General features: G+C 49.7%; 7 protein-coding genes across 7 annotated transcripts; 5 read left to right on the plus strand and 2 right to left on the minus strand.

Moving 5' to 3' along the window:
* Window positions 1-1095: 1095 nt before the first annotated feature.
* GIQ15_04059 (uncharacterized protein) lies at window positions 1096-3730 on the plus strand (the record flags this gene model as incomplete). Its single annotated transcript, XM_033551476.1, has 4 exons — window positions 1096-2331; window positions 2381-3238; window positions 3293-3573; window positions 3631-3730. The coding sequence occupies 4 exons, from the start codon at window positions 1096-1098 to the stop codon at window positions 3728-3730; spliced, it is 2475 nt and encodes an 824-aa protein (XP_033405206.1).
* Window positions 3731-6795: 3065 nt separating this feature from the next.
* Window positions 6796-9047, plus strand: GIQ15_04060 (RING finger protein; the record flags this gene model as incomplete). Its single annotated transcript, XM_033551477.1, has 3 exons — window positions 6796-7534; window positions 7598-7791; window positions 7854-9047. The coding sequence occupies 3 exons, from the start codon at window positions 6796-6798 to the stop codon at window positions 9045-9047; spliced, it is 2127 nt and encodes a 708-aa protein (XP_033405207.1).
* Window positions 9048-11907: 2860 nt separating this feature from the next.
* GIQ15_04061 (potassium/sodium efflux P-type ATPase, fungal-type) lies at window positions 11908-15753 on the plus strand (the record flags this gene model as incomplete). The annotated part of the gene is made up of 4 exons (XM_033551478.1): window positions 11908-12132; window positions 12405-13155; window positions 13221-14252; window positions 14324-15753. 4 exons carry the CDS (start codon window positions 11908-11910, stop codon window positions 15751-15753), a joined length of 3438 nt encoding a protein of 1145 aa, XP_033405208.1.
* Window positions 15754-16674: 921 nt separating this feature from the next.
* GIQ15_04062 (3-demethylubiquinone-9 3-methyltransferase) lies at window positions 16675-17481 on the plus strand (the record flags this gene model as incomplete). Its single annotated transcript, XM_033551479.1, has 1 exon — window positions 16675-17481. One exon carries the CDS (start codon window positions 16675-16677, stop codon window positions 17479-17481), a length of 807 nt encoding a protein of 268 aa, XP_033405209.1.
* Window positions 17482-17902: 421 nt separating this feature from the next.
* GIQ15_04063 (uncharacterized protein) lies at window positions 17903-19216 on the minus strand (the record flags this gene model as incomplete). The annotated part of the gene is made up of 2 exons (XM_033551480.1): window positions 17903-18666; window positions 18736-19216. 2 exons carry the CDS (start codon window positions 19214-19216, stop codon window positions 17903-17905), a joined length of 1245 nt encoding a protein of 414 aa, XP_033405210.1.
* Window positions 19217-22017: 2801 nt separating this feature from the next.
* GIQ15_04064 (uncharacterized protein) lies at window positions 22018-23418 on the plus strand (the record flags this gene model as incomplete). Its single annotated transcript, XM_033551481.1, has 1 exon — window positions 22018-23418. The coding sequence occupies one exon, from the start codon at window positions 22018-22020 to the stop codon at window positions 23416-23418; it is 1401 nt and encodes a 466-aa protein (XP_033405211.1).
* A 917-nt stretch (window positions 23419-24335) lies between these two features.
* Window positions 24336-25866, minus strand: GIQ15_04065 (zinc finger protein 58; the record flags this gene model as incomplete). Its single annotated transcript, XM_033551482.1, has 3 exons — window positions 24336-25106; window positions 25164-25303; window positions 25359-25866. 3 exons carry the CDS (start codon window positions 25864-25866, stop codon window positions 24336-24338), a joined length of 1419 nt encoding a protein of 472 aa, XP_033405212.1.
* Window positions 25867-26891: the final 1025 nt, after the last annotated feature.

Consider the following 26891-nt stretch of genomic DNA (forward strand, 5'->3'; position numbering starts at 1 on the left):
CTCAGCCAATAGGGCCGCGTCGGGATCACTGGCCGATACCGCTGCCACAGAGACGCGAGATGAACGAGTCTCCTATCTAGCATCCAAGAGAGCTGCCACTTTACATCTCTAGTCGAAGCGAACGGGCTGGGGTAGACATCGATCCCGCGTGGAGTAGCTCCGTTAACTAATTATAACTAGATCATGGGTCGTTATGTATCTTCGGATCAGCGCCAGCCACTCCCGACTTCTCGCCGAGTTGTCATTCTCGCCGAGGTCTGGATATTGACTATCCTCTTTATATTAATGTACTTAGAGTGTTGACTATCCTACCCTATGCTCGTAGTGTTTGTCGCAAGTACCATCATGGTATGCTATGATGCAACGTCTGATCGACGAAGACATGACTTGCTTCTCCAGCGTAGGATACACCGCCAGAGTGGTCGACGGCGCTGGCCAAAGTAGCGGAGTGTCTCGTATACAAGGCGACCTCCCCCATACTCTGCAGGACGCATGTATGATCTCCGGGCGTTTGCCATGGCCTTTCGATGCAGCACGCTGTCTGATCCCAGCCACCCGCCTCTCTTCATCCTCTTCCTCCCCGGTCTCTCTCCATCTTCTCCCCCCGTCCTTGTCCTTGTCTCTATATCGACCAGGACGAGGATACGGCTGCTAGAAAACGCGTGCATAAACTAGAAACGTGCGTCGCCATAGCCCCTGTCTCTGCCTCTTAGGGCTAAGTTTAGAGGTAAAGGCGGGTCGGGGCGTGTGGATAAGCAGCGTGGCAGAAGTGGCAGTAGGGGATGCTCACCGCTGCTTTGGCTCCCCACGCTCAAAGTAAAGACGGCGCCCGCCAACCTCAACCTCAACCTCCAACCTCCAACCATCCACGACTCTCTCTCGTCTCTCGTCTCTCGTACTCTCTCTCGTCCTCTCTCTCTCGTCTTTGGTCATCTCTAGCTATCTGGCCTTGGTACTCTCATCCTCCTGGTCTAAGTTACGACTCGCTAGACCTGACCCTGGACAGCCGCGACGGACGACTGACGACCGACGGCTGACGACTCACGACTCACGACTGACGGCCTTACTTGATTCTTGATATATATATATGATATCATGGGCGACGTGGAGCTGACCTCCGACGGGCTCGTTGGCCTCGACTACAGCCCGCGAGCCTACCTGGCTTCGCACTCATGGCCCGAACATGGAGATGCTGCTGCTACTACGACCACCACTGCCGGCCACTATGATGCTGCCACCACCGTAGCCCCAGACCACGGACTCATGGCCGAATGGCACTTTCAGCGCCTCCAGCCACATCTCCAGTACCATCACCAGCAGCAGCAGCATCATCAGCATCAGCAGCAGCAACAGCAGCAGGACTTTACATCATATACCACCGTCCCGCTGCAGTCGCCCATCGGACTGCCCATGCTGCCCGTCACAGATACGGAGCATCAGCACCACCAGCAGCACCACCACATGGATCCAGGCATGCTGGACGGCTCCTACATCCCGGTCGACATGGTGCCCTTTACATGGCATGACTTCCACACCGAGCTGGGTGCCTTCCCGCTGGACAATACTGCCATAGGGTCATACCACCCCGAGAGCAGCTCGCCCGTCGACAACTACCTCGAGGTCCGCTCCCTGACCAGCGCCAGCAGCGACAACGGCTGGACGGCCATCGACAGGGCTCACTCTATCGACTCTTCCCCCTTCCACGACCACCACCAGCAGCATCAGCACCAGCAGCAGCACCATGGACACCAGATCTTCATCAACCCGAGCCAGACGCTACACAACCGTAGCCTGTCCGAATCATCCTTCTCGGACCACCACTCCCTCCACTCTCGCAACTCATTTGGCTCTTTCGTCGAGGTGTCTCCGCACATGCACTCGCCTGGCTCAGAGTCGGCCCTGGAATTCGACTACTCCGGCATGTCTCTGCCACGTCGCGTATCCTGTGACCTCATCTCACATGGCTCCATCTCCCCCACGGCCGTCAGCCCAATCGCCATGGTCCGTCCCATGCCTGTCCTGACAAAGAAACCAGCCACATCGCCGACCAGATCGCCCAAGTCGGGTTCTTCCTCTGCCTCTGCTGCTTCAGGCCAGGTGTCGGCGTCCGGGTCGCCGCCGAGCAGGAAGCCATCGCGCAAGAGTCCGATTGCGGCAAAGAACGCCGAGACCAAGGTACGGAAACAGAGTACGGGCGGGAAGGAAGGTGGCGGGAACGGCGAGAAGAAGATCGGGAAGCGGAAGGGCCCACTGAGACCCGACCAGAGAAAGCAGGCTAGCGAGATACGCAAACTCAGAGCTTGTCTGCGCTGCAAGTTCCTCAAGAAGACCGTACGTCCTATCCTTCTATCGTTATTTACTTGTTACTAATACTGTGTAGTGCGACAAGGGCGAACCGTGTACTGGCTGCCAGCCGTCGCATGCCCGTCTCTGGCAAGTCCCATGCACCCGCATCGACATCAAAGAGATCGGCTACTTCATGAAAGACTGGAAGGCCGACTACGAGCGCCACGTCACCCTGGGCTTCTCCGTCGGCAACATCACCGGCTTCTCCGACTCCGAACGCACCCTCTTCATCACCCACGGCTACGGCCAAGTCCTCCCCGTCAAGGCCAGAGAAGTCTACGTCCACGATGAAGAATGCTTCAACCTCGACTGGGTCGAGTCCATGAACCGCCCGGCAAACCACTACGATCTCAAGACCGCCAAGCTCTCCGCGGGAATGGAAGGTATATCCACCGCCATGCTATCAGACTATCTCGACCGACACATCGACGGCAACGGTAGCTATGAAGGGTTCGTCGATGAGTACTTTGCCGGCACTCCGTTCCTCACCCAGATGCTCAAGACCGCCTATCGGTTCTACTTCCGCACAAAACTGCCGGTCATCCGCAAGGCGCTCAAGCTTACACTTGCGTACAACCTCACCATGCACGTTACCATGGTCGAGGGTCTGGGCGAGCTCGAGGAAGAGGCGTTCTCGGGCAAGGTCGAGGACGGATCAAGTCACTACAAGGGTAAGGTCATGGCTCCCGTCATGATCAACTTCCAGGTAAAGTGTGCCATGGCCAACATGTGGAGAGAGCTACAGAAGGACGTGCTGGAGGAGTTGTCCGCTCTCTACTCGAGCGTGTACAGCGGTGAGAAGCTCAAGAACTGGCCCATCATCTTCATGCTTGCCACCATCCTATTAGCTGTCTGGGAGGAGATGCAGTTTGACTGCCATTACCGTGTTCAGGTATGTTTGTCCCTAACACCTTATCATCGCCGCCTTCCACTAACATCACTCTAGGACCCCGCCGCAGTAAACAAGTTCTGCAACGACATGGAATCCATCCCCGTCGGCGTAATCGTCGGCCTCTTCCAAGCCATCTCTCAAAAACTCCCCGCCCTCACTGACTGGGACACCGCCCAGCATCAACAGATCTTCAACTTCAACTCCGACGTCTGCACTGCCATGACTGAAGTCCGCGGCCACGTCCGACAGTATGAGCACTACCTTCGCGGACGCGGAGAATCCTCCACCTTTGACCGCGATGACTTTGACTGCCTGTCGAACAAGTTCGTCAGTCGGTTAGTCATAAGGGCGAATTGACTAGCCGGCCCTGACGATGGCGGGCCTCGAGATAGGAGGGAGAGAAGGAGGAAGTGGGGATGGGTCGGCGAACGGCCTGTAAAGGTCAAGAAGATGAAGATGGCCGAGATGAGGAGAGGGGTGTTGGTTGCTTGATGACCAGCCACACTCTCCTGTTCTACCCTGCCTTGCCCTTGCGATGATATGAGATGAAGACGGTATAAAAAACGACACGATATGATACGATATACCCATCGCCCCCGCCCCCCCGCCAATTCAAAAGACGTGAAATGAATGACCCAACGAATGATGACATAAAAATATGAAAGCGAAGAAATTGCTTCCTGTGCCTGCTGCGTTCCGTCGCCTTGCTGCCTTACCCCGTGCTGCATTACCCGTGTCAAAAATGAACAATCCGTCTACCAGCAGCCGTCGACCCCGAGTCGACATGATCTTGATTTTGATCTTGATTTGATATCTTTTTTGCCTTTACGTTTTTTAACGTTACGATTTAATCCGTCACTCCTTACCCGATACTAACCCATTTTCTATATGTCGTTGGCTGTCGACTTTCTGTTACCCATATCTATTTACCATTGGGATGTTTTGTACTGTTAGTTTTTTCTTCCTGTTGGTTCTCTGGTTCTTGGTTTCTCCTGTTTTTCTTTACATCTACGCGCCGCATCCCATTGCCGTCCCACCATCACACCACACCATGCCATCCCATATACTAGGTTGATGGAGAATTGGTTGGTCGCTGATACTGGTTTGACAGGCTGGTCGATCGATCTGAGCTGATTGTTTAATGTCCCTTGATCATTTTTTCTGCCGTGTTTTTTATTCCTTTTTCTTTCCATTGTTCGTTCTGCAAGTGACGAAGACATGATATGATCCGTCCGAGCGAGGATCTACGATCTATGATCTATGATGATCTATGAGATGAGTGAGCGTTTTGATTTATAATGATATAAACCCATGTACCTACCTATCTTACCTACTTGACTGTCTGGCGCGCGTATATACGCATGTCATGAGCTGAAGCTGAAGCTGTTTTTATTCAGGCAGGCCAGATTCGAGGAATATCTGATACGCAGCGACGTATCGTGGTGCCGAATGCATTTGATTTAACCGTTTATCTTCTTTTTCTTCTTTTCTTCTTCTTCGTTTATTTTATCCACTACTGACTGCATCATGCATTGGGCTTGGAATCTTGATGCATACCATCCACACTGCACTATTCTATTTCGGGCTTTATCTTTTTCATTTGTCTTGGTCTGGGAAAGTGGATAGGATGGAATGGCAACGGATGGGACGGAGACTGACTCCATGGTTGCATGAGAAAAGAGGGACGGATCGGAAGAGGAGTATCCTGTGTTTTATCCCCTAAATAGCTGCATGTTTCTAGCCATGGATATAAGTTTCGAACGCGCATTAAGCAATGGCCTGACCCCTTACCACGTGACACATACGTCATCAGGAACGCGCCGAGGCTGAGGTGGCTCAGCGATGACTCAGCCCCATGACTCAGCATTTGCCGTTCTCTGATTGGTTCTCGGACCTTCCAGCAGCTTCTCCACTTATGTAAGCCGGGGTTCGGTTCTGCCGCCAGTCGCCGCCCCTGTGTTGCCGCTTTCGGCGTTAGTGCGGGCAGTAACCAGTCACCGCCCTCCGCCTCGCCCGCTGCCTATTTAAGACGTCGCTGCCTTCTTCCTCCTCTCTCTCTTCTTTTCCTTCTCTCATCATCTCCTCGAGACTTGAAGACACACACAGCACACAAGTCGACCGCCATACCACCCCTCATAATCACATACATCACTCTCTACACAGCACAACAGCCGCCATCATGCAAATCTTCGTCAAGACCCGTAAGTTGGACATCCCTTGACTCCGTTGACCTTCTCTGGCCCTCCAATATGGCCAGGGTGACCGCAAGATGACGCCTATGCTAACGAAATTATAGTCACCGGTAAGACTATCACCCTCGAGGTGGAGTCCAGCGATACTATCGACAACGTGAAGACAAAGATCCAGGACAAGGAGGGCATCCCCCCAGACCAACAGCGTCTCATCTTCGCTGGAAAGCAGCTTGAGGATGGCCGTACCCTCTCAGACTACAACATCCAGAAGGAGTCTACCCTCCATCTCGTGCTCCGCCTCCGTGGTGGTATGCAAATATGTAAGTTGCCACTCAGCCACACCCTCCCTCCACGTAACCAACCAAAGTACGCCGAATTACGAATTACGTGCTGACATATGTGCCCTAGTTGTGAAAACTCTGACCGGCAAGACCATCACTCTTGAGGTCGAGTCCAGCGATACCATCGACAACGTGAAGACAAAGATCCAGGACAAGGAGGGCATCCCCCCAGACCAACAGCGTCTCATCTTCGCCGGAAAGCAGCTCGAGGACGGCCGTACTCTCTCTGACTACAACATTCAAAAGGAATCCACTCTTCACCTTGTCCTCCGTCTACGTGGTGGTATGCAAATATTTGTCAAGACACTCACAGGAAAGACCATCACACTGGAGGTCGAGTCCAGCGATACCATTGACAACGTGAAGACAAAAATTCAAGACAAGGAGGGAATCCCACCAGACCAGCAGCGACTCATCTTCGCTGGTAAGCAGCTCGAAGACGGCCGAACACTGTCTGACTACAACATCCAGAAGGAGAGCACTCTCCACTTGGTGCTGAGATTGCGTGGTGGCAACTAATCGACCCTACTCTACCTCTTCTCGACGAACCTAACTTGACTCTACACCCTTATTACGCCTTCACCTACATGACCTTTTTCTTCTTGGGATGAGTTGTTTTTTTACACCCGGTTTATGGCGTTTGGGGACCTCATTCCATGAAGCATTTTTTTGACACGACCTGGGACTGGCACGCCCATTCACTACTAGATAACAACTAGCTACCTTGCCTTCAAAAATACATACATATTTGAAGCATCTACTTCCCTTGCGCGTACCACCCGTAGACGTTCATTCCTCCGTAGATATTCGGCTTGTTTAGCGAATGGCCAGCTGCTTCTTCCCCGCAAAAAGGCGTTTTGGCAGCAAACACCATCACGTGACTGTAACTGATAGCGATAGCATCATAGCCAAAAAGTTCCCTGTAGAAACGACAAGGCATCAATTACACTTATAAAGAGCTTCCCTGGCCTTTATGCAGTCATCTAACGCTACCTGTCAATAGAGTGATAGAAGGACAGGCGGTATGCCCTCTTACTTTTATCACATCACTCTTGAATTTCTCCCTCCGCCACCATCACGCACATACCGACAGGACGCCGCTGCGGGTAAATCAACGGCGATAAAAGAAGCGCCACATACGCATGATACGCTCGATTCATCATCTCTTACCCTAAAAGCGTTTCGTGAATCGATACGTCCGTTCCGAAGGAGGAAAACAAGAGGGAAACACGAGCCGGTGACGGGTGGGAAGCCGCATATACAATCGCCGCCGTCTACGCAGACAGGGTTTGACAATCGTACCTCTGAGACCTGCGTGGGGGCCGAAACAAGGATAGGAAAGGGGACAGCCAGCACACACGATAACGAACTGAGTGGACGGTTAGCTTCTACTTCCCTGCGAGACGCGGACGTGGACACACAGGCAGAATACATCGACCAACGAATCGATACGATATCCATCCAAGGCATCGACATGGTGAATAACGAAATAAACAAGGGAATCGGCTCAAATGCTATAGGCGGCCTAGCTACGAAGGGGAAATATGTGCCTCTCGACCTAGGACTGACAGATAGCGTCTACGGTATTGTCCATCTATATCGTGATGCAGAGGCATCACCTTCCCTGGGTCCGGGTGATGATGATCAAGACCTCTTCTACCTCCAGGGGTCGGCTATGGCGAAGAATTTAAGAGTTGCCAACCAGTCGAGTAAGGGTGTGGCATCCTCTTCTACATCGGCCCAGCATGGTGAAGGCCGCGGCGGTAGGCCGTCGTACGGTGACGACAGGGTATCGTTAGAGGATTGTACGACGCTATGTATATTAGCTGTGCCGTCTTATATGTCGCCATCTGACTTTTTGGGATACGTGGGTGAGAAGACGAGGGACGAGGTCAGTCATTTTCGAATGATCAGAACGGCCCGCGCGAATAGGTATATGGTCTTGATGAAGTTTCGGAGTGGTAAGAAGGCGAAGGAGTGGCAGTATAATTGGAACGGGAAGGTGTTTAATAGTATGGAGGTAAGCGTGCCCTTCTTTCAGCTTCTTTGAATTGGTTGGATAGTTCTAACTTCAAGAAATAGCCTGAAGCATGCCATGTGGTATTTGTGAAAGATGTGGAAGTGCAAGTTGGCTCTTCCGGTACTGAGAAGTTTCCTGACATGAAGAATGATCCGTTTACATTCTCAGATGCTCAGTCAGGTCACTTGGCTTCTTCCGCGATGTCGATCAAACCTCTTGCACCGCCAACACCATCATTAATAGAGCTGCCTACCTGTCCTGTCTGCCTTGAACGCATGGACGAAACCTCAGGCCTACTCACAATCCTCTGTCAGCACATCTTCCACTGCACCTGTCTACAGAAATGGAAGGGCAGCGGCTGTCCCGTCTGTCGCTACACTCAAGACGAGCTTGGAAAACGCAACATTACCTTTCCTAACGATGGGGAACCCAGCGAATGTAGCATCTGCCATTCAGATCGCAACCTCTGGGTCTGTCTAATATGCGGCAACGTTGGCTGTGGACGCTACGATGGAGCCCACGCCTTCGACCACTACAAAGATACATCCCACTCGTTCGCCATGGACCTGCTCTCCCAGCGTGTCTGGGACTACGTAGGGGACGGCTACGTGCACCGTATCATCCAGGGGAAGTCGGATGGTAAACTCCTCGAGCTTCCAGGAGCAGATAACAGTGCCCTTGATCCCCCAGATTGGACCGACGCCGTACCTCGGGAGAAATTCGAAAATATCAGCATCGAATATACCCACTTACTAACTAGCCAACTCGAGAGCCAACGAGTCTACTTCGAAGAACAGGTCGAACGTGCAGCTGATAAGGCATCCCAAGCCAGTACCGCTGCCATCTCTGCCCAGGAGGCAGCAGAACGTCTATCAAAGAACATGGAAAAACTACAATCCCAATATAACAGTTTGACGCAAGAGACCATCCCATCACTCGAACGAGATAAGAATCGCGCTGAGCGTCGAGCAGAGAAGTTCGAATCTATGTCTCGGACGATGGAGAAACAGTGGCGTGAGGAAAAGACCATCAATACCAGCCTGATGGAACGTGTAGAGTTCCTCGATGCCGAGGTGAATAAATTAAAGGCTGCGAATGAAGAGTTGACCGAGCAGAATCGGGATCTTACATTTTTCATCAGCGGGACTGAACGGCTGAAGAACCAGAGCGAGGATATCGTGGAGGGAACAGTCAGCGTTCCGGATCCACCTACCTCAGGTTCTAAGCGGAAGGGAAAACGCAAGGCGAAAAAATAAGTGTGATTTTCTTCTTCCTTCTCTTCTCCCTCTTTTCTCTTCCTCCACTTCGTTGATCGACCGCTTCGCTTTGCCGTTCGGCGATCAGACTTCGTTTAACCTTCCGATGGCCTAGATCTTGCGCTGGTGACTGGCCGGCTAGCTCCCGTGCTGGAGATGGGTTCCGAAAACAGCTACCAGTCATGCGCAAGGGATAGGAAGGTAATGCCTTTTAATGAATGGACAGCGCATGGCGCGTGTATTATAGTGTATACTACGTGGCCAGCAATAATGCTACGATATGATTATACGATTGACGAATAGGAGAGGAAATGGAATGTACAAGCCGGAACTGTTAGCCGATCGGGGTTCTTCTACATCCTGGGAGTAAGAGAATTGCAAGTTGAAGCCCAATGGGAATCACCAGGAACGTACGGAGTAAGCGATAAAGGAACACCGCACTTTATGGCATCTTATTCCATCAAAGACAATCCTTCAACAGGGAACTAAATATCCAAGGAAGAAGCAAAAAAACAAGATATGCATGAAGACCATGTGACGAAGAGAAAAGGCCCTTGTTTCAAAGCATCCGAATAAACTCCATTTCCGAGTTTGCCGATAAATAATCAATTGATTCTTAAACGCTGTTTCCTTTGCACAAACTCTTTCGGATACATCCTAATAATATGTGTGATATAGCCTGCAGCACCATCGTATCGTGAATGCAGCATCACATGGCCTCGCACAGTTCTCTCTCTCTCATCCCAGCCTAGTTGACGAATGAGCAGCACGAACACCTGTTCCCGCAGCAAGCCATGCGTCTATCCTCACTTTAACGGGAACGATAGGGAGAAAGAACAAGCAATTTACGATCCCGGAAGCTTAAACAAGGCTGTTGAACTGTTGTGGCATGCGATGAGTTGTAAATTGGCCGCGCGCGGGCCCTCCACGTTTATACAACGCCGGGTTTCAGCTTCACGCCACTCGGAGAGCTTTTTATTTCGGCTTGACGATGCTGGTGATGATTCGCTTGAGGCTCCGATACCGCTATTTAGATTCCGCCTAACGAGTTCGCGAGGCCAGGATGAGATCGAAAACCAGGATATATGGTATGGGGTATGGGGTAATGCTGCACGTATCCATATCCGATATATCTGTGTTGTGGATGAGTTGAGCTACGTAGACGGGCATGCACGAATATAGGTTCGAATGGCTGGGCCTAGAAGTGTTGGGCTCCCATTGTAGGACAAGGATAGCGTGGGCTTTGTGCAATGGAATGTCTTGGGAAGCTTATTCGTGCCAGGGCTTGTAGAATAGATCCGGATCCTCTCTGCAAGGCTGTTCTGCTCCTATGAAGATGGTGATATATTCGTATCTCGATGCCGTGTTGGAGTCATGAACTTCCTCACCGCCCTCCGCTGCGGGTTCGTGGTGCCGTGTAGACAATGAGATCGTTGGTTCCTGGCTCCCGAGATGTTATTAAATCAGATACCATTGGTTCCTCTCGCAGGAACACCCGCAACGCTCTATGGTTTCTTTTTCTTTGCTCTCAATCGTTAGGAATGCATATTGCATATACTCTGCTTCTCCTATTTTAGGAACCACGTAAATCTTATATTACAGATGAGGCTTGTGTAATTGTATAGGCGGATATCCGACCGCCGACCGCCGACCACCGAGCTATATTTATACAGATATAATATCGCCGCCGCGGAACAAGCGAGCGTTTGGGCGCGCCAAGCGGTCGGAAATTCTTGGCAAAAAACGTGACAGGGGCCCTTGCGTTCCGCCATACTTGGCGCCATGCATAACCTTCCCCACCTATTAAACTCCTATTGGTTAAAATTCAGGGCTGGTGGGGCACCGCTGGGCGGGTGTTCACGTGGTCTGGCTTCTAGCCAATGGGAGGGCGGAGGGCGGCGTGGGAGGAGTGGCGGGGCCAAGACTTTCCGGAGGGATAGAGGGGAGGAAGATTCTTTATTAATGCACACTTATGCAGTCTGTCCACTCGTATAATCCCTGGGCTTAGCCTCTTCCTTGCTTTTTCCGCGCTTTTCTCGGATCTTGGGGAAGATAGGCGATAAGGCAGTTTACCTGGTTTATGGCAAGGGCGAGATGACGTTATACGTACGGGTCTTTTGACGGTGATAGAGCACGAGGAAAGGATGCAGCGGAAACATCGGCATCATGTCTATCCTAAGCACAAACTAATATGAAACGTCTTCATCTAGTGTATATGTTTGAAGGACAAGGAGTTCGAGATACCTTATGGTCAAACATCCCAAGCCCAGCAAGAAAGTCAGTTCACGTCTTTTGCCTCTTGATAGGACCCCACCTCTGGTCCGGCCCACCATTCGCCTTGGTCGGCATCCATGGTATAACGATAACTCCGGGATTTATACTCGCTCTTGACGTCAGGATACACCCAAGGTGCATGCCCGGTAACTCTTCTGCACTCTTGGCGGATTCGCGATTTCCGAGGACGGGGATGGGAGTCCTTGGGTATATAAAGCTCACTGATCCCCCCCGCCTTTGCCTAGATTTACTTCTATATCAGAAGTATATAATAATCCCAAAAGCATTCTAGCATCTTGGGGTATACGATCGTTCATCCATTACATCTATCTTTCCTTCCCGAAGTATATCTTCCGGGATCAAAGGACCTCAAACCCACCTTAGGATCACCGGTAGAAGTCTTAGGTGACTTACTGCAGTATATTCCTACCCATCTCGCCTCAACATAGGTTCCCAACACACACCACCTGCAGTTTCATATATACCGCGTTCCCGGGAACCAAGCGAATGCAACCCTTCGCAAGTCAACAGCTTACAAGGAAATATTATCCCAAGAAAGAAGAGCAAGATTAGATCACCTCTCGTTATGCCTTCCAATAAGGATGGCACAAATCAAGAATATGAGCAGCATCCATTTTTGCTCTCAACCGACTCCCTCGCCCGGCAGCTGGAAACCAACATCGAAACCGGCCTGAATGATGTCCAAGTCAGCCAGCTTCAAGAAAAATATGGCGCCAACCGCCTATCTGGAGAGGGTGGTGCCAAATGGTATACCCTGCTGGGAAAGCAGATCTCCAATGCTATGATATTGGTAAGTTCATGCTCTGTGGTTTCCCTTCTTCTTCTTCTTTTTTTTTTGTACTTTTTACCTGTCCACCTTCCCACGTTTGGTCCTTTGACGGGGAGAGTTGGGAAGCTCTGTTGGGTATATGCAAAGGGGGAGAATTTGTAGAGTAGCACCGTTTTAGGAGTTTCTTAAAGAGCACAGTCTCCACGTTAATCCATCCATCCATCCATCACCTCATGATAATTGCATTGCCACCTCGACTTGAAGAATGCATAGTAACACCTTTCTCTACTTAGGTCCTTGTCCTCGCCATGGCGCTCTCATACGGTGTCTCGGACTATATCGAAGGCGGCGTCATCACCGCTGTCATCATCATCAACGTCCTCATCGGATTCTATCAGGAGTTCAAAGCGGAAAAGAAAATGGACTCCCTGCGATCTCTATCGTCTCCATCAGCAAATGTCGTCCGAAACGGCAACTCAATCACGGTGCCATCAGGCGAAGTTGTTCCAGGCGACATTGTTCAGATCAAAACAGGAGACACAGTACCCGCCGACTTGAGGCTGTTTGAGGTCATGAACCTTGAATGTGATGAGAAAATTTTAACCGGAGAGGCTGCCCCTGTCGCCAAAGATATCGAGTTCGAAGCCGACGGTGATGAGCTCACTATCGGTGTCGGTGATCGACTCAATATGGCATACTCTTCTTCCACCGTGACCAAGGGCCGTGGACGTGGAATTATCGTTTTCACAGGGATGTACACGGAGATCGGTAAGATTGCACAGTCTATGCAAGGGAAGAAGAGAAAAGCCGGCCGGTCCATGTCCTCCAAGTATGGCACCCTTCAGCCATTCAAAGGAGGTGCTTTGCGTATCTGGGATGCAATTGGGAAGTTCCTCGGTCTTACTGAAGGAACCCCATTGCAAATCAAACTGAGTAAACTGGCATATTCGCTTTTCGGATGTGCTATCTTGCTCGCTATCATTGTCTTTGGAGTTAACAAATTCAACGTAACGGATGAAGTCGCCATCTACGCTATTTCAACTGGTAAGCAATTCTTCACACCATTATACAAGAAGGACATGGGACATGGCTAACGTAGAGGTATACAGGAATCGCTATTATCCCGGAGTCACTTATTGCTGTCCTCACAATCACAATGGTTGTCGGTATGACCCAGATGCGAAAGCGTCGAGTGGTCGTACGACAGCTCAGCGCTCTCGAAGCTCTAGGGGGTGTCACTAATATCTGCTCCGATAAGACTGGGACATTGACTCAGGGACAAATGGTGACTCGCAAAGCATGGCTTCCTGGCGTTGGCATCTACTCTCTAACGAAGTCCAACGATGCCACGAACCCAACTCGAGGAACCATTTCACTTGGCAAGTCACCCGCAACTAGACAAGAGGCCGAACAGGAGCGTGAACAGAAGCGCGCAGAGCAAGATGCCCTTCGCAGTGCGGCAGGTTTAAAATTCGATGTCCCTGCTGAAAAAGCAGAACGTGATCAACGACGCAAAGACGAAGTTCGCAATGAAAAGGAGGCAGAAGACGAGGAAGATGATGGATCCGAGGGTGGAAGCCTCCCTGAGGTTGTTCCCGAATTAGCTGCCTTCCTCGAATCTGCCGCGTTGTGTAATTTGGCATCTGTCCGTTATGATAAAGCAGCGAACTCCTGGCAAACAATGGGCGACCCGACCGAAGTTGCGTTGCAGGTGTTTGCACATAGATTTGGATTTGGAAAGAAAGCCCTTGAAGCTGAGAGTGGCTGGAAACCTTTGACCGAATACCCGTTTGACAGCACAGTTAAGCGCATGTCCGTTATCTATAAACGCGACAAGGAACCCGGTACTATAATATTCACCAAAGGGGCCGTTGAAAGGATCTTGGACCTCTGTACCTCTGTTGGATTCGGCGAACATCAGGAACCAATGACCCCTGAAATGAAAGAACGAGTCCTTGACCAAATGGGATTCTTAGCTGAGCAAGGCCTGCGAGTTCTGGCAATTGCACAGAAGCCTGGCCCCAAGGAGTTTGGGAAGAATATGGAAATCCCAAGAAATCAAGTCGAGTCCGACCTGACTTTGTTGGGCCTGGCTGGCTTGTATGATCCACCGAGGCTGGAGACTAAAGATGCAGTAAAAGGTATGCACCAATATCCCTCTATCCAAAGCAAATCGCAAAGCATTTTCGTAATGCTAACCATCCAAATATAGAGTGCACAATGGCGGGAATCCGTGTCCATATGTTGACTGGCGACCATCCTTCAACAGCAACAGCCATTGCAAAGGAAGTAGGAATAATTCCGCGAAACACCAGTACCCTATCCGCGGCGGAATCGGCATCACTCGTCAAAACTGCAGCCGAATTTGATAGAATGACGGATGAAGAAATTGACGCCTTGCCGTCTCTACCCCTTGTTATTGCACGATGCGCCCCCGAAACAAAGACTCGAATGATCGCTGCTCTTCACCGCCGCGACAGATACTGCGCTATGACCGGAGACGGAGTCAATGATGCACCTTCACTTCAAGCTGCCGATGTGGGAATCGCCATGGGTATGGGTGGCTCGGATGTTGCGAAGTCAGCCGCCGATATTGTTCTTACCGATGACAACTTCGCCAGTATTGTCAACGCTATCGAGGAAGGGCGACGCATGTTCGAGAATATCCAAAAGTTCATCCTCCATCTTCTAACATCGAATATTGGCGAGGTCGTCCTCCTTATTATGGGCCTAGGCTTCAAAGATAGAAATAACATTTCTGTCTTCCCACTTTCGCCGCTGCAAATTCTGTGGATCAACATGTTGACCTCTTCATTCCCTGCCTTTGGTCTTGGTCGTGAAAAGGTTTCCGCCGCTGTAATGCATCGTCCCCCACATGACACCAAGAAAGGTGTTTTCACCTGGCAAATCATCGTTGATATGATGGTTTACGGTGTGATCATGGGCGCTTGTACGCTACTGACGTTCGTGATCGTGGTTTACGGTGTTGGAAACGGCATGCAAGATCTGGGAGTCGACTGTAACCACGCAGCCAGCGACAGCTGTCACGTCGTCTTCCGTGCGCGAGCCGTGGTTTTCGCCGAACTGACTTGGCTCATTCTCATCTCCGCATGGGAATTCAAGCATCTCCGCAACAGTATGTTCAACCTTGAACCATACCGGGACCATAGCGATGATACCGTCCCTTTCTTCCCGTTCTTCCATGATATATGGGAGAATCAATTCCTCTTCTGGGCTGTGGTTATTGGTGCGCTCTCCGTATTCCCAGCAGTGTACATTCCCGGCCTCAACACCAAGGTTTTCAAACACCAAGGCATTAGCTGGGAATGGGGCCTCGCTTTTGGATCAGTGATTGTATTTGTTCTTGGTATCGAAACCTGGAAGTTCATAAAGCGCCGTACCGGATGGTTCGCAGAGGGCGAAGACTACGGCGGCGTGACAGCCATCGGCTTCCGAAGAAGATGGCCCAGCCACGAACTCGGCCTGCGTCAAGGCTTCTTCACCTTCGCAAAATCCCTTACAAAGGGCAGCGAAAGGAGTTTTGCTGTCGGACCGGAAAGCTCTCGATCGAGTGTCAATGGTAGAGACCATCTGCGCCGTCATGATGTTTCCAATGGTATCAGACCGAAGGAAGAAGTTTGAACCGTTTCGATGAGTACTCAAAAACCATGTTTATGCCTTGTTGAAGTACTTCAATCGATGGGAGGAAACGGCTGGCAATCCAAAAAAAGAACAGCCATATTGGCTGTATGGAAGATATGACGAAGATATGACTTGTAGGCGACTACTTTGAGGGTATATGGAATGAGGATGATAATCAATGATCCAGAGGATGAATGAAGAACGAGTGAGCTGAACGAGCATGATCAGATAGCCACGGCTTAGTATCGAAGCCGTATATGATTCCCAATTTTATTCAGTTTTCCAATTAGTTTCCAGATATTCCGTCTCTAATAGATTTCTTAAACGTATAAATATCTTTCGTGATGTCAAACTTGAGAAACCAAAAAGTCGTAGATGCAGTTTGCACTGTTTGCACTCATAGCTCCAGGCCAAAATCAACTTGATAAATCGACCTTCGATGCGACAATTCAAACGAACGGCAAACAGGCTTGCGCCAGAGCTGTATTGGGTTCAATGTCAATGCCATATGATGATAAGAGGCCAATTATAGCTATATCTGGCTCAATCCTGACAAATATCCTGGCTATACAGAGCTGGTACGACATCTTTGCGCGATAGCTATCAAGTCCTCAAGCGACGAAGCTTGGGAATACTGGATAGAGAGCAAGTAAAGCCCGGCTGGCTTTCGCAAATATGGCACAGGTTAATCGATTACGGACATACTTTCTAAAGAGGGATTCACCTCTCCTCCGTCCGCTTTGCAATGGCTCCAATATCGGGACTCAAAGGGCGAACTTTTTCCTCTCCATACAACGCCGAAACCATTCAACATCCCCTTCTCCCTCATCCTCCTCCGTATCCTCGGCAGAAATGAATCATTTTGCGACTTTAGCAAGCAGTTGGTGGGATCCTCTTGGGCCTTCCCGCATCCTACATCTAATGAATCCGCTCCGCCATGAATTTATCGCATCATGCCTCTACCAGTCGCAAACACACCATCCTCAAGAACAACAGCCAATAGAACCAGAGAGGCAGTCACTTAGTGATAGCCCTGGCCTAAATTATCTAGATATAGGCTGTGGCGGAGGAATATTTGCGGAATCACTCGCTAGAACCATCCCGCTTACACCCTCGGGATCTCCAACGAACACAAACGCTTCATCCCTTCTTGCTATCGATCCGTCGCCTGTAATGATCGAAATTGCTCTATCACACGCCCGTAAAGATCCAACACTACACAATCACCTCCAGACTGGCAAATTTCAATATAAGAACACGTCTCTCGAAGATCTAATAGATTCCACCACACCTACCACTACCGATGCTACAACCACCAACTCCTCGGCTACTGATACCCAAAGATTCGACGTAGTCACCCTCTTTGAAGTTCTTGAACATGTTGACCCGTTAACATCATCCCCACAAGCCTTTTTAAGGAACTGTCTTCGTCTTTTAAAACCAGGCGGGTGGCTAGTTGGATCAACAATCGCACGAACTTTGCCTTCATACGTTGTCAATCAGGTTATTGCCGAAGCCCCGTGGCCAATTGGTGTTGTGCCGAAGGGCACCCATGAGTGGAATAAATTCGTCAACCCAGAAGAATTACATGAGTGGGCAGAGATTGAAGGCTCGTCAAACATAGAGTGGACGTGTGTTGGTGCTATGTATGCTCCTGGTCTCGGATGGAAGATGGTCCCCGGATCAGAGAAATGGGGCAACTACTTCTGGGGCATAAGGAAGCTCTGAGACGCTCCGATTTTTTTGGGAGGGCTAGGTTTTGCTCGTTTTAATAGAGTGCGAGCCTGTATAATAATTGGCATATAAATATACGTGAATAATGCAGAATTTACTTCCAGGTGTATCCCCGTTTAAGGCGGTTATCAATGCAGTGGCCTCCTGGTAGCTGCGATGCTGGCTAGGCTTACATTGTAATGAGCAAATTCGAATACATCCTTGCATCTCAATAGACCTGACACTGCTTTTGCCATGAGTTCTCTCCAATTGTATATTGAAGTTCAGCACAGGTAGAGATTCGATGTAGCAATTAAACCCCTAAGATAGATGTTTTATCCAATCCTTTAAAGTTAACCCCAGATTCCGCGACTGTGCGGGTATTATATATTATGTACAACCATGAGCTTGAAAAGGCCATTAGGAGCCCGCATTATTATCGAATCTTCCTTGCCATCTCAAGCTCCGGCAGAGCCCACTCCTGCATCCACTTGGAATTGAGGGCTTCAGCAGAAGTCAATCGCTCGTTAGGCCGGAAGGCTAGCATCTCTTTTAGCATATTGAATAAAGCAGCTTTCTCTGCATCGCCAATCTTCTCCATACTGCATTCCCGTCTAGGTTCCTCTACATCGGAGCTAAATCGTTTCTCCCACGGCCTTTCAGACTCTGTATCTTTGATTTTCCCATGTTCATCAAACCATTTAGAGCGTGCTTCCCATTTCTCCCACCACTTAGGAGGTAGTTTACAGAGGGTGTCAACATGCTCCTTAGTTACATAGTCGCCAGATGGGGGAAACCCTTCAAAGGGCGGTCCAGTACCCAGAATACTATAAATAGTACACGCAAGGCTCCAGATATCACTAGGGAAGGATAGCGGTACCTGGGCCATAAAACGAACTTCAGGGGGTGAAAATATAATGGTTGTGTTTGAATGGTGTCTTATTGTAACGGATGGTTGAAAGGATTCGCCAAAATCAGTGAGAAGGATGCCGCTCGCCTCAGTGGGAGAAATATGCTGGCCATTCTTACCGAGCCACATAGGCACAACTGCGTGAGTTGGAACTCCAGCGGCAAGAGGTGAATTATCAAGGCGCTTTATAGGCTCAAGATTTGGGCGGCCGTATTGAAGGTAAAGCTCCTCAAGCGACAGGATATTTATATCTCTAGAAAGCGGGAGTAAAATGTTACCAGGGTGAATATCTAATATAAGAGCTGTTAGCATAAGCTGTAGAATATAAGAGCTTATAAATATAATAAGACAAAACAGACCAGCATGAACAATGCCTCGGGAATGAAGGAAGGCAATGGCTTGAACTAGCTGGGCAGCAATGACTCGTGCCGTAGATAGCTGAAATAGCCTGCTATATGAGGCGTCTTTGGCATCAGACAGACTCATGCTTGCTGGTGCGGTGACAACACATCTGTGTTCGCCATTGGGCCCTGCAACAACGAACTCATCCGACATTGAGGAGATGAGAGACTTTGCAGAATCGTTGTTCTTTAGATCTCCCAAGTGACGGAGTATGTTGCAGTCTTGAGAATTGCCGTTGGCAATCATAATTTTGATGGCCACATATCTGTTGATTTTCAAGTCCCTTGCTAGCCAGATGATTGAGTAGCCACCAAATCCTAATTTATGTACGATGCGGTAACGGCCATCATGAAGAAGGTCACCAATACCTGTTGGATGGTAGCCGCCAGGGCGATATCCCTCGAATCGCTCGACATCCTCGAGGGGCATATACTCCATGCCACAGCTACGGTTGGCGGAGAACCTACGTAGCGGTGACAAGGGTATCTTCCTAGGAAGGCAATGTGTAAGAGAAGGGTATAGCCTATGAAGACAAAGACTGCTCATGGTAGAGAGCTAACTAGGACGTGTTGTGGTTGAGTATCCAGCAAAATACTATCGGGGGTGGTCGAAAAGGAGAACCAATGAAACTAGACAATCATTTGCTACATCAACTAATGGTTAGTTACGCCATTCGTTCATTACATCGACGTCGCATGGAATTCATCTAGCTGTGTCGGCCATGGACAGTTAAGTGATCCGGTTTGGCTTGATTAAGGGGCGACATACTGATAAATGACTAGGGAATATTTATTTTTATATCGTGAAGCATTGTAGAATTGAGCCAAGGACAAGAGCCAAGGACAATGGCCAGGGCTAACGGTGTAGCCGCCGGCGTAACCGCCAGGGGCAGCAGTGCCCACCAATAACCATCCGCTGGATGCATAAGATTCTCCCACGCCGGGCCAGTCTGAGACAAAGCCTGAGACTACGGAGTATTGAAGATTGAAATGGTATACTCCGTAAGTAGGCATTGAATTTGACTACCAACAAGTATCCCGTTAGCTCATTAGCTACATATTTATAGTTAGGTATCCGTTGAGCATTTCTCGTTTTATAGCAGAAGCCGCACCTGTAGCTGCAAATTTCTTGGACAAACGGTTTAACGAGCGCAAGAGGTAACACGCCAGGAGTCTCCTACACATCGTAGCTCCAGTGTTGGTTGTGAATCGTAAACAGTAAAGATATATCGAGATGTATGAAGATAGGACGGAGTAACCATTTCTCCGAGCTCCGAAAAGACCTCCAACGTCATTGTATAAATAGTTAGCCAGCTACATATCAAGGTGCACGCAGCCAACTGCCTCTCCATGCCGGGATACAGCTCCATGGCGCTCAAATATATGCACAGGTAGCATGGATGACACAATGATCGGGCGCTGGCTTTCGCCGCTGCCGATGGAAGGCCCAGCTACTCCCAAATCTTCAAGGCCGCAGCTTCGCCAGTTCATCCACCACGCAGAGCCGATTGAATACCACGAAAAGCTCGGAGAGGGATCTGAAGGGATAGTATATCGCGTCACCATTGCCGGCAATGAGTATGCTTTGAAGATAGTGAGCAATTTTCACCCAGATCTTGGAAATATTGGGGTCAAGACTTGATCAATGATCTAATACTATGGCGCTTCCTCCTCTCCTAGTTTAAAGAATGGGTTTATGAAGGCCGCCTAAAATTCGATGAACACTTACAACCGTACACGTGTCCGTTCTCTCATGAGAGTCGTGCCTTCGCTCGTTTGGACAGCATGGGGGAAAACGGTACCTGGGCCGTCAAGTGCCATGGATGGATGAAGCTTTCCGACCAGCAATTATCCCAGCATCTTCGTTACCGAGGGAACATTATTTCGCGATGGGCAATCGTTAAAGACTACATCCCCGTTCCTGTTAGCATTAGTGATGTACCAGAGATACGACGCAAAATGAGTATTGCTCGCAGAGCCAGGATATTCCCCGGCGACACCCAACCACGAAATTATCGGGGCTCTTTCATCATCGACCTAGGTTGCATGCGAACATATCCTTACCTTAGACAGCTGTGGTCAACACGTGAATACAGGGAATTCTTTGTATCTTTCGATAAGGAGGCCTCCGAATGGGAACAGTCTATAAGGGATGGAACCGTTGTTACACGTTCGGACAATGAGGAATTCAAGGAAATATTAGCAGAGTCGACATTCACATTACAAGATGCAGTAATGGAAAACCGTCTGCCGTGGTTGAAACCAAAGAAAAAGATATCGATAGAGAGTAGCTCGGATTCAGAGCCAGGCTTCTAAGGACGTCATTTTTATGGCCGCGCCAGTGGTTAAGCCTCGATGACAACAAATAGAAATATCCCCTATTCGGGTTTCTTTCATTACATCCATCCAAACTCATAAATATTGCCTCTTTAGGCTGTTTATCTTATTGGTTATCGACAACTTTACCGCCGATATTTTATGGACCTTGTTTATGTTTCCTACACTTTGTTACTCCAGCAAGAGCGAAAGTTGCCCTTTGTTATATATCACGTGATATGGCTGCCTAGGTTTCAGGACCTGCAGCGATAACCGCCGTCTTGCATGAAATTTTATATATTATTTCATGCGCTTGCATTCACGCGCTTGCTTCCTGTTGCTTTCTTTCTCCCAGGCAGAAGCAGCCAGTGAAAGGTGACGTGGAAGACAACAACAAGGGTATACCGAAACCAAGTGAGCTTCAACGGAGACTGGATATATGACAGAGTTGGGCATATGCTAAGCCTCATGCAACTCCCGCAGAAACGCTCCAGTTTGTTCCCCTGTAGTGAGCATATCTACGACCAGGTGTCCCCGGCCAAACGAGGCTCAATTGGTTAAAACTGATGGCGCCCTTTTCTTTTACTGCTACGCCGCAACATGACCAACTCATACGATACCCTATCAACAGTCATGTCACTGCCCAGAGCAGTTACATCTGAGAACACCCTCATAACGTCACCCGTTTATACATACTTAGACAGGGGATACTGCACTTGCCTAGGCAACAATAGCCCCTGGCGGTAAAGATGTCAGCAGAATCGGTCACAAGGAAGGTGAGGCTGGATTCCCTATAGCCAATAGAACTACCATAGCACATTCGATCAGGTTAATATAAATAAGGGACAATCCGCTGTTGTGAATCAAGCTTCCCAGAGCCCTACACCTTCCTCATTCCTTGACCTTCACAAGAAAACACCCAATATGTCTCGCACGCTTCTTGATTACTTGACCGAGCGAAACCCCGACGTCAATAATGACAACTCTCTAAAGGGGGCGCCTACGTACCAAGAGCATTTGTCGAAGATTGAATTACAAGATTGGCCCGACTTTACTATTGAAACTTTGATGGCCTGCTATGGTCACGTTTTAGAACGAGACTTTGACGCGACGTTCCCGGAAATTTCACCGCCCATAAGCCTGCTCGAACGTATGATATTTAACGAAGATTCGCTGGATCATCTCTTGAGTCGATCAATTGTCCCAGCTGTCAGTGTGGGGTTACAGGTAGCTTGGGATTTATGCTACCCCGGTCACGAGGAAGAGGTCATTGATATCACGCGTGGGGGAAGAGCAATACTGCGGGCCAATGCAAGGAACGACGCGGAAAATGCAATTTTCCCTGATTGGGCAGGTGTCCAGAAAATAGAGAACCCCAATGGTTTCGCCAATCGCTGTCCAGGAGACACGAAGCTCTCTACGAAATGGAGTTCTAAGAAAAAGGATGCTCCGTCGTACAAATGGCCATTTGCGCAGGTGTTAAAGTACGCTGGCGACAACTGGAAGACCCGATATGGGTATTTGATCTCGCAAAAGGAGTTGGTGGTACTTCGTTTCTCTCGGGAGATAGTTGGCTCTGGAGTTGCTCTAAAAAGATCTCCACGGGTAACTCGACCCCCTTCGGCACAGCCACCTGCCCAGTCTGCGAGGCAGCATCCACGTCAGCGCAATGATTCTATCGCCAGCTATATGTCCCTTGACCGCGCATCCAGATCTCCAGGTCCTGCTCCCAGATCTCCCGGGGGGGAGTCATATGTTGACGACCAGTTGGACATCGAATACTGCCCAGTGGAAATGAAGAGCATCCCTTGGAGAAATTACGGACGAGGGAAGCTAACAGTGAAGTTGGCCTTGTGGTGGATTCATATGTTGGCGGCCGCTCCAGGAGGGGAAATATACATCGGCCACGACTACCCACCGCTCAACTCGTGGGTTCCAGTAGATGGCCGGTACCGTCACACATCTACCGGCTTGGTTTCAAAGAAATACCCAAAACATGGCATGGTGTTAGACCCCGAGGCTTCTCAGGGCCCATCCACTCCACCCCGGGACCCATCCACCCCATCCCGGGGCCAACGGGGCGTTGCTTCCCCCTTCTCGAGCCCCCTATCGTCACCCCCCATGGTCGCTGATATGATGCCTACCCTGGAAGAGTTGATGGACGTTCGCTGGGACGAGAACAACGACCGATGGTGGTTTGAAACATCCAGCGGCCGCAGGGGACATTTTGCTTATAGCGCTATGATCTGGAGCCAGCGGGAGGAGTGCTTTGGACACGCTGAAGAAGACCAGATGGGTAACTTTGTATTCGTAGCACGTCACTAGGTTAGATTTTCGTTTTGTTTTGTTTTGTTTTTTTTATTTTTATTTTTAGAATAATGGAGCGTGAATATTTAGATTGTAAGACTTGTTTTTTGGTTATGCCTGCTCTTTTCCTAGCTCTTGTATTTATCACTTAACTTATCTGATACTTATTCCTAAACTTATTCTAGCTCCTACCCCTCATCTTATCCCCAGCTTGTCCTTATCACATCTTCTATCCTACCCTTCAGCGTAGCCGGAGCTATTACCCTTCGGCTTATGGAAAAAGTACAAACTACGACCCTTGACGTCATTTGGTAAGACCTACTATTGATACATGTAAGTCTACTATGCAACATATATTATGGCGAATATATGAAAATCACCTTTCTATACCACACATACATTATGACAAGGCAGGCTATCGATAAACGATAAGATAAGAACTCAAGAGACGCAAAGTATATATGGATAGATATAACTTCATTATAGTTTTTAAAATATAAATGACATAAACGCTGCTGCTGCTGCTGATCCTGCTTAACGTAAACAATGCTGATGATATAAAGCTATAATTCATGTAAAATGTAGGCGTAGAGATGAGGAAAACGTCAAACTAGGAACAACAGTAGGAGATGAGATTAAAGGAAATAGAATAGATAAGACAAATGAAAAGAAAGGAAAAAAGAAAAAGGAAAAGAAAAACCAGGGAAAAGAGGAGAGGGTACGAGATGCTATTATAAATGAATAATGACGATAACGGAAAGATGATCACTCAATGAAGAGTAAGAGGGTATCTCTAATAACGGGGGAAACACAGGAAATCTGAGTAACAATAGGAAAGCGGAGATGATGATGATGTTGAGGGGGAGGAGGATGTATGAGGTATGTTGCTAAGAATATAACAATATATTTCTCGCACTTGTTCGGCTGCCATGTGGTCAACTCATCTCAAGTTTCGGCTTCATATCGTAATTCTCTGGCTCCGAGCTCTGCGGGCGCCGCATTCCTTGGCTGGAAAAGAACATGTGTGGCGTTATCCCGCCGGGGTATTGATGGCTGGATGGCTCCGGGTAAGTGTATTCTGGCGCCGAGGCCGAGCTTGGAGAAGGCATGCTGCTTAGGGTTGGTGACGCCCAGCCGACGGAAGACAGGTGAGGGCTTCCCGCGACGCTGTTAGGGCGTGGGTCGCTGTTAGCCGGTGGCTCGAGGGGCTGGGGTGGCCCGTAACCGCTCGGGTGAGACGTGAGGGACGGTCGGTTGTGGTAGGATGGCGGCCCACTTAGGCTGGTTAGGGTTGGTGAGGGGGCGGTGGGAGACGCTCGGGGGCTGGGCTGTTGGAAGTCTGTTCGTAGATGTGGTGGTAGCGAGGTGTGGCCCATGTAATAGTCTCCTGACGGGCGGGAGAGATTGAGCGGTGGGAGTTCGTTGCCTGGGGAAAGAGAGGGCCGTTGAGCGGGGGATGGAGTCGAGTGGGCGGATCCCGTTTCTGAGTATTCAGATGGTCGGCCGACTCGGTCTTTGCTGTGGCGGAGGTTGGCTTCTGTTTCAGCGGCTGCTTCTTCGATTGTTCCGGTGTGATGGTTTTGGTGACGTGTTAGGGTTGTGCGACGTGTGAATGTCTTTTGACAATTGGCGTAGGGACATTTATACGGCCGTTTACCAGAATGGATCCTGCGATGCCTGGCTAGAGAGCTGGAGTCGCTGAATGGCTGTTCAAAGAGTTAGTTGCTTTGTCTGTCACATTAGAAGTAGCGGTAAAAACATACCTTTCCGCATCGATCACACATGTGTGGCTTCTCACCAGTGTGAACGCGGGTGTGGACAGTCAGTGCAGAGCGCTGGATGAACTGTTTACCACAGCCTGGCCAATCGCAAGCATGAGGCCGGATGCCACTGTGAATGCGTTCTATAGTAGTATTAGCATAAAATGTATGAATTTAGGTGTAATCACTTGAACATACCATGTCTAGCCAGATCGCTCCGTCGGGCAAATCCCTTGCTGCATGTCTGACAGTGAAATGTCTTTAGTGCAGGGAGACCACTAGGTCTCATGCTGCCATTGCCGTTTCTCGCATAGTCACCGGCGCTGTGAGCGTAGTTGTTATGGCTGCCGTTCATGCCATGGCTGTTAGCCTGTGCCTGGGCGTGATACTGTGCCAGGTGTGCCATCTGGGGAAGCGACTGTGTAGACGAGGGATACGTGTTCTGGTGATCGCTCGGGGGCCCGGACGCAGAGCCGTGCTCTGAGCCCATCTCCGAGGGCGACCGCGACTTTGCATCTGTGGCCTGGGCGAGATGTTGCTGGAGCTGGTGTACGTCGGCGGCAACCACGGAGATGGAGGCCTTTTTGTTTAATATTGTGGTTATATCCATGATGTGGTGTGTGCCCGCGCTACCCAGAGCGTTGGCGTAGGAATCGGGTATGAGTTGGAAGTGTGGCTGCGCAACGACGAGCCCGTCTCTGATCATATACCGAGAACCTGTAACAGTCAGCGGTGAATAGATAAGGCGAGTCTCCAGGTATTAACGTACCTCTGGATATTTTATTTTTCTTATAGGCTACTACCGTCGTCGTAACCCTGCCGGCAATGTGTTTCAATCGCACGGGAGAGAGTAGGCTATCAAGGAACTGTCCGACGTCGAAAGGGGCTGGAAACGTAAGGGATGGAGATTCCAGAACAGGGCAAAAGAACAACCCTGTCGACGAACCTGCTCGGGAAATAGAAGCGAAAAAAATAAGGGCAAGGAGACGGTCTTCTGCTGTGATGCTGTGTGTGATGCTGTGCTATGCGAGCACGAGTCAAGCTCTGCCACGGGGAGTGAGCCCGAGGTTGACAGGCGGTTCGGCGGCGGGAAGATGCGTCTCGACGGGCCAATAGCTGGCTGGCTGGCAGTTGAATAGTTGACCGATAGCTCGCGAGGCCGTAGCGGGTGGCTGCAGGCAGAGACAGGTATGTAGGACTCGTTTAGATCATGCAACGCTCAGCCTGGCGTTTTTCTCTCTCTTTTCCAGCGTCTTCGATCCGGCCGGCCGTCCGTTCGTCGTTCTTCGTCCGTCGTTCGTTCGTTCGTTTCTCTTGATACACGTGAAGGAGGTCTATCGTACTCTATCGTACTACGTCGAGCCGTCGTCAATCGTCTCTCGTGTTTGATGTCTGCGTTTCGGTGTTTGGTGATTTCAGGTGGTTCAGTGAATCTCGAGATGGTTGAGGTGGCGACTGATCTATCGCTCGTTAGCAGACGCCGCAGCAGTAGCCAGCAGTAGCCAGCAGAAGTAGCAGCAGAAGTGATAGCAGTGTAAGTAGTAACAGTGTAGAAGTGTAGAAGTGATGGTGATGGTGATAGCAGTGTAGGGAGTGTTATGTCCAATCAAGCGAAGAGTGATGGCGGTCTGCGGATGCTGCCCAATCACACACTTCTACCACTCTATCCTATCACTCTATCACTTCTTCCTGTACAATAATCGAGCAAGACAGTAGAGCAGAGTAGAAGCA

This window comes from Arthroderma uncinatum (genome assembly GCF_011692745.1).
Source record: "Arthroderma uncinatum strain CBS 119779 chromosome Unknown scaffold3, whole genome shotgun sequence".
Classification (NCBI taxonomy): domain Eukaryota; kingdom Fungi; phylum Ascomycota; class Eurotiomycetes; order Onygenales; family Arthrodermataceae; genus Arthroderma; species Arthroderma uncinatum.